Source organism: Panulirus ornatus, chromosome 34 (assembly GCF_036320965.1).
Source record: "Panulirus ornatus isolate Po-2019 chromosome 34, ASM3632096v1, whole genome shotgun sequence".
Classification (NCBI taxonomy): Eukaryota; Metazoa; Arthropoda; class Malacostraca; order Decapoda; family Palinuridae; genus Panulirus; species Panulirus ornatus.
The window spans coordinates 4557024-4570791 of record NC_092257.1 but is presented as its reverse complement, the minus strand read 5'-3'; the positions used below and the strand labels follow the sequence as shown (position 1 = coordinate 4570791).

At 43.5% G+C, this 13768-nt stretch overlaps 1 protein-coding gene across 1 annotated transcript in view; it reads left to right on the top strand.

The window, feature by feature from the left end:
- The window catches only part of LOC139759718 (dipeptidase 1-like), a 108630-nt gene that overhangs the window by 52386 nt on the left and 42476 nt on the right, over nt 1–13768 (top strand). Inside the window, exon 4 of the mRNA XM_071682114.1 lies at nt 2042–2198. Within this exon, the coding sequence (XP_071538215.1) occupies nt 2042–2198 (157 nt within the window). The remainder of the gene's footprint in view (nt 1–2041; nt 2199–13768) is intronic.

Below are 13768 nucleotides of genomic sequence, written 5' to 3'. Positions count from 1 at the left end.
ATTTGAGAATGTGTGTTTGCATTCTTGCGTGTGTATTTTTGTTTAGATTCTTGTATCTTGTAGGCAGCACCGTGTTCCAGCAGATAGTACCATGTTCCAGCAGACAGTACCATGTTCCAGCAAAGAACATCTAGTTCCAGCAGGCAATCCCATGTTCCAGCAGGTTGTACCATGTCTAAAGAGGTGGTATCATGTTCCAGCAGACCCTACCATGTTTCAGCAAGCAGCATCTAGTTCCAGCAGGAAGTAACGCGTTCCAGCAAGAAGTACCACGTTCCAGCATGAAGTACCACGTTCCAGCATGAAGTACCACGTTCCAGCATGAAGTACCACGTTCCAGCATGAAGTACCACGTTCCAGCATGAAGTACCACATTCCAGCATGAAGTACCACGTTCCAGCATGAAGTACCACGTTCCAGCATGAAGTACCACGTTCCAGCAAGCAATTCCACCTTCATCTTCCAGCGTTCCATGCTAAATCTACGTGGGATTGAAAATGGCTTAATTTCACGCCAGGTTTCCAGAGAAGAATCAGTGGAAAGTAATATTTTTTTCCCTTTGTAAGTTGGATCTGTGAAAATGGCTCAGAATGTCATATGAACGTTTGAATGAAGAGCAGAGTCAATAGAAAATTTGCATATTGCTCCCGAGACCTGGAATATAAGTCAGGGGTTCTGGAATGATCACTCGATTTGCCTTCACACTGACAAAAAATATATAAAAAAAAAACGAGGCCATCAAGTTCTTTATTTGTCTACTGGAATTGAGAAAGTCTCTCAGAATTATTACTGTCTGGTAGATTTTTTATTTTTATTCAAACGTTCGACTTACCTATTGGAACCCTTACCTATTGGATGACCCACCTATTGGAACCCTTACCTATTGGATGACCCACCTATTGGAACCCTTACCTATTGGACGACCCACCTTTTGGAACCCTTACCTATTGGATGAACCACCATTTGGAACCCTTACCTATTGGGGTTCTTCGCTACTGAATCCGTCAATCATTGGAAGATCACCTATTGGACACGTTACCTATTGGATGCTTCACCTTTTGAACGCCTCGCCTATTGGACGCTCACCTAGTGAACGCTCACCTATTGAACGTTCACCTTTTGAACGTTCACCTATTAGACGCCTCGCCTATTGGACGCTCACCTATTGCACGCCTCGACTATTGAACGCTCACCTAATGAACGCCTTACCTATTGAACGCTCACCTAGTGAACGCTCACCTATTGAACGTTCACCTTTTGAACGTTCACCTATTAGACGCCTCGCCTATTGGACGCTTACCTATTGAACGTTCACCCACTGGACGCCTCACCTATTGAACGCTCGCCTATTGAACGTTCGCCTATTGAACGCTCACCCAGTGGACGCCTCGCCTATTGGAAGAGGTAAAAGAGGCGCCTGAGCTGGGAGGAGAAATTCTGTTATCTGTTATCGTGCGCGGGGCGTCCGCGTACATCAGCCAGACCCACGATGGAATATTGGGTCCGTAACGAGGACCATCCCCCTCAGGTTGCCAGAAGACCACCCTCCCCTCAGTGATTCGTAGGGAGGAGGCTGGGGTAGGGGGGTGGGGGGAGGAGAGGGGAAGATGGCCTACAAGGGGAGTGTTGGAAAGGGGAAGGGTAGGGTGGGGGTGAGACAAGCCTAAGGAATGGTCTTATGCAATGTTTCTATTATCGTATAAGCATGATAGCATTGGTATACGACTGATACACACACACACACACACACACACACACACACATATACATATATATATATAGTCAGGTGTTACCGGACTGTTCCTTCTTGAGGATGGAGAGTCATCTTTGGCGAGGCTGTATCGACGAAGATCTTGGTAAGTCTAATCTAAGACTTTCTTATTTCACAGGAGTCCATCCTTCCCCTGCTCCTGCATGAAGCGCAGCCCTGGTGCTACAGGATCCCCCTGAGTGTTGCATGATCATGATCTACATATATGTAAGAATTATCTTGATAATCAAGCGTCAATCTTGTCTTCAGCTTATCTTTTCTTTGCCGCAGGCACAACGATCTCCCGTGGAACATAAGAAGCTTCATACACAACCAGCTTGAGAAGCTTAAGCTGAACGAGAGCTTGAAGACGGTGGAGCCGTGGTCTGTCAGCAATTGGTCTCATACAGACATCCCCAGACTGCTGGAGGGTCATGTAGGGGGTCAGGTACGTACGGTCCATGTTATCAGTTGGGTCTTGGCTTCACCTGAGTGAGGAAGACCCCCTCCTTCCCCCTCACTCACTCTCCCTCACTCTCCCTCACTCTCCCTCACTCTTCCTCTCTGTCTCACTCTTTCTCTCTCGCTACTGATTGCTTTTAAGCCTCGTCGACGTCATTATCAACCACCTGTACCACAAGAATTCTTTCATCTCGTCTCCTTCTTCACCAATCAAAGACGAAATGTTCGCCTCCCTGACCCAGTATGGGGGGGGGGGGGGGTCTTCGTGCCCGGAAACGCTCTTCTCCCTGATCCAGTATGGGGGTCTTCGTGCCCGGAAACGCTCTTCTCCCTGACCCAGTATGGGGGTCTTCGTGCCCGGAAATCACAGATACACCATCTCTGTCGTTCGCGTCACCTGCAGCTGTAAGAGAACTGTTTCCTTACATTCCTGGTCCATATATGAAGGACTCTGATGTTCTAACAGTCGAATTAAACGATATAGCATCTACTGTTCAGAGACATGCCTTTCAGTCCATTGTGGCATAGCAGAGGGAAGTACATGAACTGCCCATCATTGTGGCATAGCCGAGGGAAGTACATGAACTGCCCATCATTGTGGCATAGCAGAGGGAAGTACATGAACTGCCCATCATTGTGGCATAGCAGAGGGAAGTACATGAACTGCCCATCATTGTGGCATAGCAGAGGGAAGTACATGAACTGCCCATCATTGTGGCATAGCAGAGGGAAGTACATGAAGTGCCCATTATTGTTCATATACATTTCTAAAAGTATGATAGCAATATGATATAGAAATAACCTGGCAACACATATATAGCTCCTGCTATATTTTTAAAAAGTGATGCATTTATGTGACTGTGTATTTCCGTGTATACAGAGAAGTATAGCTAGACGACAAACACGTGTAAAGCTTGGCAAACGTATCGTTTGTACAGCTTTCACTGTATGTTTACAGTGATGTAGGATTTACACCGTAAGTCCTCTCACTGAAGCAGGCCTTTGCTGGGATACGGGTACAGGAGGTCAACACTGGAGAGGTTCATATATCGACTTCCCAGGTCAGAGGTCAGGGGATTGACCTTCTTCATCCCCCCAACCCCCCACCCTGACATAACAAAGGTCAAGGGACTATTACTCCTAAGCTTTTCTCCTCTCGACTTGAAAGAGGATCAGATCCTACTATTTTTCCTCCTTTACCACACTAAGGCTACCTCACCTACTGGCAGGTTTTGAATATACCCGAAAAGGCACCGATCATATGTGCGAGTGGCCATGCTGCCAAGGTCCAGCTTTGGATATAAAGGTCAAAAAAAAAAAAATGATCATCACTGGGATGTTTTATGAAGTGTTAGATCTGCTTCTTAATGAAGGACATGCTGTAGATCAGAGAATCCCAGTCTTTTTGTACCTCTGTACCTCTTCGACAATCTGGCAAGTTCTCATGTACCCTTAAAGATTAAGGATCAAAAATTGATAATTCATATTGCTCTTTATATCATTCTATTATTAAATATGTAAGCGACTGTATGAGGATTTTGTATCTATTTGTAACGAGGGTGTTCTACACTGCTTATGTACTACGTTACTCAGGGTGTGCACACTGTAGTACAGCAGTGTACACTCTGGTTATACCCTCAGATCCCTATGTATGTAACCCTTGAGAAGTACAGTTGTACTCTCTGGGGGTAGTACATGTACTCCTCAGCTTGTGAAGCCCTGTATTGTAGATGAAGAGAGAGAGAGAGAGAGAGAGAGAGAGAGAGAGAGAGAGAGAGAGAGAGAGAGAGAGAGAGAGAGAGAGAGAGAGAGAGAGAGAGAGAGCTAACGTCTTACTTTACGTTCTTGAATAACAAAGGAACCCCTCAGGCGCTTCTGTTCTTCCCAAATCTTATAAATATTATTTGGTTTCACAAAGCTATTTCGTCCCTCCCCAGGCATCGACCTATTACTTTTCTCCCCGCGCGCACGCGTATGTGTGTGTGTGTGTGTGTGTGTGTGTGACGGGTCTTCTTTCTAACATGTTACTTGCTCAATATCCAGCTATGGCCTCCAGTTGCCGTACCCCAGCATCTCTCGAAGAACCGTTCCAGGTTCATATCATCAAGCAGGTTTAATTAAAAAACTTAGAAATTGTGTGGGAAGTCACACCATCCCCAGGGTGTGTGTGTGTGTGTGTGTGTCTGCATACTTAAATACGATTCGCACTACGGTTTTAACTTAGGTAAGTGAGGAACGTTAGAACATGTCTTCAAAACCTCGAGGCATCAGTGTTGTGTTGAAACACCATATATAAAAAAAAATTATCTACATTTACATCATTGTTATAAATCTCTACTAAACTCTGCCTAAAAAAAAAAAATGTATAAATATATGTATTCGTCTAGTTCGAAAAGTCAACACAAAATTTTTAGGGTGTAAAATGTAAAACATTCATTTATTGATATGCCTGGCTGGGGCCCCGGATAAGCTGAGCTGGTAATCAGAAAGACAAATATTGTAAAACTAAAAGCAAACACTCGGCTCTGGCCTACAACTAGGGGGTTTTGTTGTTATGTGAGTGTTGCCTGTGTGCTGTTCGCTGGCTTGATGTTCGCTGGCTCGATGTTCGCTGGCTCGATGTTCGCTGGCTCGATGTTCGCTGGCTTGATGTTCGCTGGCTTGATGTTCGCTGGCTCGATGTTCGCTGGCTTGATGTTCGCTGGGATGGTGGTGGAGGGGAGGGGAGGGGACTAAATGGATTTTTATCATGTTTACCATTGATTACCGACCTACAATTATCTATCACAGGAATCGTTCAGTGGGAGGAAACTTGAAAGGGGGGCCTGACTCTCTCTCTCTCTCTCTCTCTCTCTCTCTCTCTCTCTCTCTCTCTCTCTCTCTCTCTCTCTCTCTCTCTCTCGTAGCGACCACAGGCTATAGCAAAGGAATCGGAAGGACAAGATAAGGTATACATATGCATGCAGTACACATGCAGTACTGTATGATATACATGGATGGTTATACGAGACGACACAATAACTGGATCTGTGAAAGAGCTTCATGTCCAGCCATTGTATCCCTCTTTTATGACCCTCCAGGAACAACAGAGATCATTTCTCTCTCTCTTTTCAACCATCAAAGAGCTTTGGGGGACAAACTCTCTCTCTCTCTCTCTCTCTCTCTCTCTCCTTTCCGACGCTTAGTCCTAAATAAACTTAAAAAAAAACTCGTTTTTCATAAACAGAGAGAGAGAGAGAGAGAGAGAGAGAGAGAGAGAGAGAGAGAGAGAGAGAGAGAGAGAGAGAGAGAGAGAGAGAGAGAGAAATATTGATAGGCTCAGAAGCCCCCGTCCCACCCCCCACCAGTACATATTTCGTTTGTCCAATTCATTGCAAGTTGCAATTTGCATATTCACCCCCTGCCTCCCTCCCTCCTACTCACTCAACACTCGTACTATAACATCTTGTTCAACTATGATCAACCATTTGTGACTAGTTGGCAAAATGAGAACATTCTGTCTTCCTAGATTTCCTCTAACTTTAAGAAAAGAAAAAAAGATCTTATAGAAATATATATATTCTTTCTCCTCTAGGTAACCCTTAGAATTAATTGTTCACTGAAGTTTATAACCGTTTTAATTTTCGTAGCTCATCTCTGATGATTACACTAAAAGGAAGTTGGAATAAGATATTCTGTGGCTTCTACGACAGCGTAGGTAGAATGTGTCGTAAGCAATACGTTCAGACGCATGTAAAATAAAATTTCCTTACGTATAAGATATTAATCATGTGCTTGGATGATTATCTTGTGAAGATGAGGATTTGTGTACAACATCAGTAAGAACACTGATTAGTGTACAACATCATTAAGAACACAGATAAGGATTTGTGTACAACATCAGTAAGAACAATGATTTCGTGGAGAGAGTGGGGAGGGGGGGAGGTGCTGCAGCTGATGTAGGGGACAGACTTCCTGTATTTGCCTCTCTCTCTCTCTATCTCTCTCTCTCTCTCTCTCTCTCTCTCTCTCTCTCTCTCTCTCTCTCTCTCTCTCTCTTCCTCTCTCTCTCTCTCTCTCTCTCTCTCCATCATTACTCTCACCTCTCACCTCTCTCTTTGACCCGGATCTCGGCTCTTGCCCCTTCCCACCACTCCTCTCTTCCTCTCCACCCTAGTGATCTCCTCTCTCCTCTTCCCACTCTTGCTCTAGACATGTCCTTCACTTTACAACCCCCCCCCCCCTCACTTTTTAACCTTCCCTTTACTTCGTACTCTTCTAGCGGCCCCTTTCTCTTCTTACTCTTACTTTAGCCCTCTTGCTATTAGCGTCCCTCTCACCCCTATCCTCTGATGTTCCACTCTCTCTCTCTCTCTCTCTCTCTCTCTCTCTCTCTCTCTCTCTCTCTCTCTCTCTCTCTCTCTCTCTATCTATCTATCTCCTTCCTCTTCATTCTACATCAGCTTGTAATTCCTCCTCGCATCTCTAGCCTCTTTTTCTCTGTTTCTCTTTACGTCATCAGTCTTTCTCTGTCCTGTCTCCCACTTCCCCTATCCCTCAGGACGACCCTCGCTCACTCCATCTAAAAGTACGCCCCCTTTCTGGAGACGAAATCCTCCCTCACTCCACTCCAAAACACTCTTCCTCCTCTTCTTCCTCCTCTTCCTCTTCCTCTTCCTCTTCCTCTTCCTCTTCCTCAACCTGAAATCGGACCCCTCTTTCACCCCTCCCAAAGAACGACCACACTCACCCTTTCCTTCCTTTTCCCCTCTACCTACGTACGACCCCTCGTAAACCCCAGCTCCCCTCATCCCTCCCTAAACACGACGACCAACCCCCACCCATCCCCCCCTCCCCCACGCACCCACCCCCCCTCCCCCCCTTAAACCTCACCTCGTCCGATTTCATGCAAGATCGCATGACCATATTTACCTCCGTGTGTGGAAGCCAGAATCATTTTTTTTTTGCCCGAAACATGACACGTTCCCCGTCGACTCTCTCTCTCTCTCTCTCTCTCTCTCTCTCTCTCTCTCTCTCTCTCTCTCTCTCTCTCTCTCTCTCTCTCTCTCTCTCTTTCTTCTTCTTTCTTTCAACGCGCACCGTTGCAGGCTAAAATTCTTATCTTTTTTCTCCTTCTTTCCATCTTTCTTTCTTTCTTTCTTTCTTTTTTTCCCCTGTGCGTCAACCCTGTTTTCACAGCACACAGCCAAGGCGTTTGTCGAATACGGTTGAATTACAGTCTGAATTTCGCGTAGCCGGAGTCCTGGTCGTGTTTACGTGGTCGTTCGGGTGGCAGAGGGTTTCAAATTAGCTGAAATTGCGATACATTTTCGTGAGACGAATTCCAATGAGTGTGGGTTACGGTGTGGGCAGGAGGGTGCGATACACGGGCAGGAGGGTACGATACACGGGCAGGTGGGTACGGGTCATGAGCACGACGGTACGACCCTTGAGCACGACGGTACGACCCTTGAGCACGACGGTACGGCCCTTAACTATGATAGCCTCTTCTTTGACCTGACCTGTAAAAGATCAGGTCAAAGGCCTGGCCATCTTCCCAAGGGTCGTACCGTCGTGTTCAAGGGTCGTACCGTCGTGCTCAAGGGTCGTACCGTCGTGCTCAAGGGTCGTACCGTCGTGCTCAAGGATCGTACCGTCGTGCTGAAGGGTCGCACCGTCTTCCTACAGGGTCGTACCGCCGCGCTAAAGGGTCGTACCGTCGCGCTAAAGGGTCGTACCGTCGCGCTCAAGGGTCGTGCAGTCGTAATCAGAGGGTCAGATCCCTTGTTTTGATAACCGGGAAATTACTCCTTTGGTTCACGAATGTGAGTAATCCCTTCCTGACAGTAGGATTCGAACCGATACCATTTGGGTGGGAGGTGGGGGAAGCTAACTGGCAACGCTGCCCCGGGTTGTCGTTTGACGTCCTTTGGCAACACCGTTGGTGCCAGATATGTATACCGTTGGTGTAAACCGCTGGAGGACTCTGGTTTACCGTGTGTGTGTGTAAACCAGTGAAGGGGTACCAGATAGATAGATAGATAGGTAGAGATAGATGGATAAATAGATAGATAGATAGATAGATAGAGAGAGAGAGAGAGAGAGAGAGAGAGAGAGAGAGAGAGAGAGAGAGAGAGAGAGAGAGAGAGAGAGAGAGAGAGAGAGCCTGATAACGACTTCCTAATTTTGTATATAATTGCTCAGCAAGTTCCTTCACTCTTCTCGCTACGTCCGGTTCTCAAAGACACTTCGGCTTTCTAATGGCGTTCTTGCCGATACACAAGAGAACACCCACACACACCCCTCCCCCAGGTACACTCTGGCCTCCCGCTACACTCCCGTACACTTACCATACCTTGGTATAGCTTACTGACGCTGTGTATATATATACACAGATCATATCACGATATCCCTTTTGAAATATCCCGTTTTCTTGCATTCATTCTGAATACAATTATACATCTTGCCATGATACACCATACACCCTCACACACCCACTCACACACACACATGTAACAGTTCTGTGTTTTCGCTGTATGGGGGAAAATGGAGGTATTATAATGGCCAAGCCTCGTCTGGTCGTTCGCTACATATAAACTACTGGAAACAGCAGTAGCAATAACGTTGTCAAGAGTTATGTCTTGGCACTTAATCAACACCCTAGTACACACCCGTCCCACAACACCTATATTTCCGTAACACCCAAAATACACCCTTTCCACGTAACTACACTTCAGCACCATCCCATTATACACCCTCTCCATACACCTACACTTCTGCAACATTCAATATACCCCATCTTGATACACCTACACTTCGGCAACCTTCCAAACACCCCCGTCTCCTCCTAACAACACTTCCTACACTCTCACACACCCGCGGCCAACGGTATCCCGGGGAAGACGGGCGTATCCTGGGCTGAGGGAAGGTAAGGACGACGGGTTTGTTAAAGTTGTGTTGTCGACCGTCTCTATTGGCACAGGTGACCACGAACACGGACAGAGACTTTTGGTACACACGGACACCGGCCTTCCTGCCACACACGGACACGGGCCATCCTGGTACATTTGGACACGGACCTTGCTGGTATATACACGGGCCTTGCTAGTACACACACTTGCACGTACACGGATCTACATGCTACATAGAACCAAGAACACGGTCACGATCAAGTACACGGGCACAGCCTCTGCATGCAGGTGCACACGATCACACGGGTATAGCCTTACTGTGCCTACAGTGAACAACGTCACAACCTCCTCTTCGCTGTACGTAGATGTGACGTCATACGTACATCAAGGTCCATCCACACTGGAGAAATCGAAGAGGGACCTCTGTCCTCTAATTATCACCAGCGGCGTCACGCAAGGCTCTTTCCTATGCCTTACACTCATTCTATCACCAGTGGCGTAGTGCAAGGCTCTTTCCTATACCCTATACTCATATTCTTTCACCAGTGGCGTTACTCAAGGCTCTTTCCTATACCCTACACTCAAACTCTTTCACCAGTGGCGTAGTGCAAGGCTCTATCCTATACCCTGCACTCATACTCCTCCACCAGTGGTGTAGTGCAACGTTCTATCCAAAACCCTATACTCATATTCTTTCACCAGTGGCGTAGTGCAAGGCTCCATACTATACCCTACACTCTTTCCTTCTCTTCATAAATGATTGTGTTTTCTTTTCATCCTCGAACCTTACGCACTCTCTTGCCTCCGGTGCCTCTCCACACACTTTAACACACTCTACCTCCCCTCCTCACTCCTACGTTTGTATTTTTCCTCTCACCGAAGCCCACTTCTCTCTCTCTCTCTCTCTCTCTCTCTCTCTCTCTCTCTCTCTCTCTCTCTCTCTCTCTCTCTCTCTCTCTCTCTGTGGATTCGAACCCGTACAACATTATGAGCTGGGCGTAAGCGGTAACCTGGATAAACTTAATGTCCCAAAAATTATTTCTATGATTCAGTTCCGTAATCTCTCATTCATACCCTTACAACAACAGAGACATGGTGGGACCTCTCTATATACTCTGTTCTAATTAGCATACCACATATGCTAAGTATCACCCAGTCTGTCTTGCTTCCTAAAAGCCACTTGTGTTATATTGATGACAACAAATATGTCCAGTACAAGATTCGGTTCCATGTTTACAACGACTACATTCACAAAGATTGCATTTGCCTCGGTATATCCAATTTCGTTCACATATCTGGAAAAAAATCATCTTAAATTTTGGAGAGTTAAACTGAAATTTTGGAGAGTTAAACTGATATTTTGGAGAGTTAAACTGAAATTTTGGAGAGTTAAAATGAAATCTTGGAGAGTTAAACTGAAATTTTGGAGAGTTAAACTGTAATTTTGGAGAGTTAAACTGAAATTTTGGAGAGTTAAACTGAAATTTTGGAGAGTTAAACTGAAATTTTGGAGCGTTAAACTGAACTTTTGGAGAGTTAAACTGAAATTTTGGAGAGTTAAATTGAAATTTTGGAGAGTTAAACTGAAGTTTTGGAGAGTTAAATTGCAACAAAAATTGGCAGAGTGTTTTTTTTTTGTTTATTTTTTCATGGAAATCACTTGCATTCGTAGTTGGGTCAAATCATTTCCCAAATTGAATTACCAAAATGTAGTTAGATTGTTAACTCTAATGAGGGTATCAGTGATATTGGCCAATTCGTTACCCTGTAAGTCAAATGAGGTCAAAAGCTATTTTTAGATTGATCTCGCTTAGATAATTACTTTTAATTACTTCACACACTAGCACAGGTAGATAATCACCTGTAATTAGTTCACTAATTGGTATAGATGCTCGGAAGACAAATACATATTTTTTTTCCCTAATGTTACAGCTGATTGGTTCGTAAGTCACAATAGATGACGATGATTGGTGGGTCGGGAGTGACGTCATGTAAATCCCTGGCCATACGTTAGGCGAGAACTGATATGTTGGGAGTTACCAGACACCCCTGGTAGGAAAAAAAATCCAGTAAATTTCCGTATAAACGAAAATTTAAAAAAAAAGAAATTATTAAATGTGCAAAACTAGAATACCAGATTTGGAAAATTAAGAGACTAGATTTGCAGATCTAGAAAATCAAACCTGCAAAACAAGACAGTTATATCCAAAAATCTAGAATATCAAATTTGCAGAAGTAGACCATAAAGTACGCAAAACAAGAATACAAAATTTGCCAAATTTGGTAACATATCTACAAAACTGATATTAAAAGTCTGCAGAGTTAAAACATCAAATTTGAGAAAACTAGAACATTAAATTTGAGAAACTAAAACATTAAATTTGCAAAACTAGAACATTAAATTTGAGAAACTAAAACATTAAATTTGCAAAACTAGAACATTAGATTTGTAAAACTAGAACATTAAATTTGCAAAATTAAAACATTAGATTTGCAAAACTAAAACATTAAATTTGCAAAACTAGAACATTAGATTTGTAAAACTAGAACATTAAATTTGCAAAACTAAAACATTAAATTTGCAAAATTAAAACATTAGATTTGCAAAACTAGAACATTACATTTGAGAAACTAGAACATTAAAAATGTAAAACTAGAACATTAAATTTGCAAAACTAAAACATTAAATTTGAGAAACTAGAACATTAAATTTGTAAAACTAAAACATTAAATTTGCAAAATTAAAACATTAGATTTGCAAAACTAGAACATTACATTTGAGAAACTAGAACATTAAATTTGTAAAACTAGAACATTAAATTTGCAAAACTAAAACATTAAATTTGAGAAACTAGAACATTAAATTTGCAAAACTAAAACATTAAATTTGAGAAACTAGAACATTAGATTTGCAAAACTAAAACATAAAACTTGCAAAACTAGAATGCTCAAGGGGCAAGTGCAAAATATCATGTTAGCAAAACCAGAACATGAAATTAGCAAACCTAGAATGTTGGATCTGCAGAACTAGAATATATAAGACGGCAGGATAACTTACGTGATTATTAAATAAATATCAAAATTATGGTGGTCATAGTCAAGGGGCCTTTCGACGTGTTGGGTCAGTATAACTTAATCATTATTGTAAGTATTTTTGGCAATAACCAAAATAAATGATTTACCCAGTTATAAAGTCAATAGCGTCAAGAATGGGATTTTTGATATCGTGTGTGTGTGTGTGTGTGTAAGAGAGAGAGAGAGAGAGAGAGAGAGAGAGAGAGAGAGAGAGAGAGAGAGAGAGAGAGAGAGAGAGAGAGAGAGAGCTCACAGACGGGAGATTGGAAAACACATGTTGACGTAATCACACCAAGTGATTTGCATAAGGCAATGATCCAATCAACGATCTCGAACGGCCATTTTCTTTCCCTCATTTTTTTTCCCTCATTTTTTTTCCTCATTGCAAGCATGAGAGAGTCGGTTCATCTCCTCATGAATACAGATTGTTGGAGGCTGTTTGGAGAGAATGGAACCCGGGGAAAAAAAAAAAGAAAACGGGATTCCCAAAGGCAATTGATTTGCAATTAATTTCTACAACCGCACTGGGGGGCCCCAAGGAGACAACTGCATGGGGGCCCCCAAAAGGAGACAACCGCATGGGGCCCCCAAAGGAGACAACCGCATGGGGCCCCCCAAAAGAAGACAACTGCATGGGGGGGCCCCTAAAAGGAGACAACCGCATGGGGGCCCCCAAAAGGAGACAACCGCATTGGGGCCCCCAAGGAGATTGGAACGTCTCTAGGAGGGGAACTGAAGACGAAAATTGGTGGATAGATATTTTGAGATATCTTTTTCAACCCTTTTCTCAGGATATCTCAATTAGCGGGTTGGTTACGTGACTATCTAGGTTATAGGCCTATCGGGTTCTTGGGTTGTTTTTAAGGCTATCAATGTTAAGTTGTGACAACCCATTGTAAAGCTAGCATTTTGAACATTTTCTTCAGGTGTTCAAGATAATTGAACGACCATGTACGCATATATGGCTGTTGGCTAACTAGTAAAATATCTATGACTGTCTATGAATATATTTGATTTAGAATTTGAAGAAGTTGTAGATTTGTGGAAGACGAATACTTTTCGTATTTATACCCAGTACAACTGTTGTAGGTTACTTCAGCTCACACTGGGGTTTAAATTACAACAGGGGAAGAAAGAAAGGTGTTCTTCATTGTTCTTCAGTAAGTTCTACACACACACACACACACACACACACACACACACACACACACACACACACACACACACACACACACACACTAACACACACACTAACACACACTGACACTCACAGACAGAGACACACAGACACACAGACTCACAGACACACACACTGACACACTAACACACAGACACACAGACACACAGACAGACAGACAGACACACACACACACACACACACACACACACACACACACACACACACACACACACACACGCACATGTACACAAAACCTGTTCATTTGCTCTACATATTGAAGAGGAACGCATAATTTGCACCCTTTCAATTATTAAATCGGAATTTCATTTTGTGATAGATAATAACTCAAATTTTAATTAAAACCATCATTTGTACTATAATTTTACCATCAATTTTCCCTGGATTTCTATG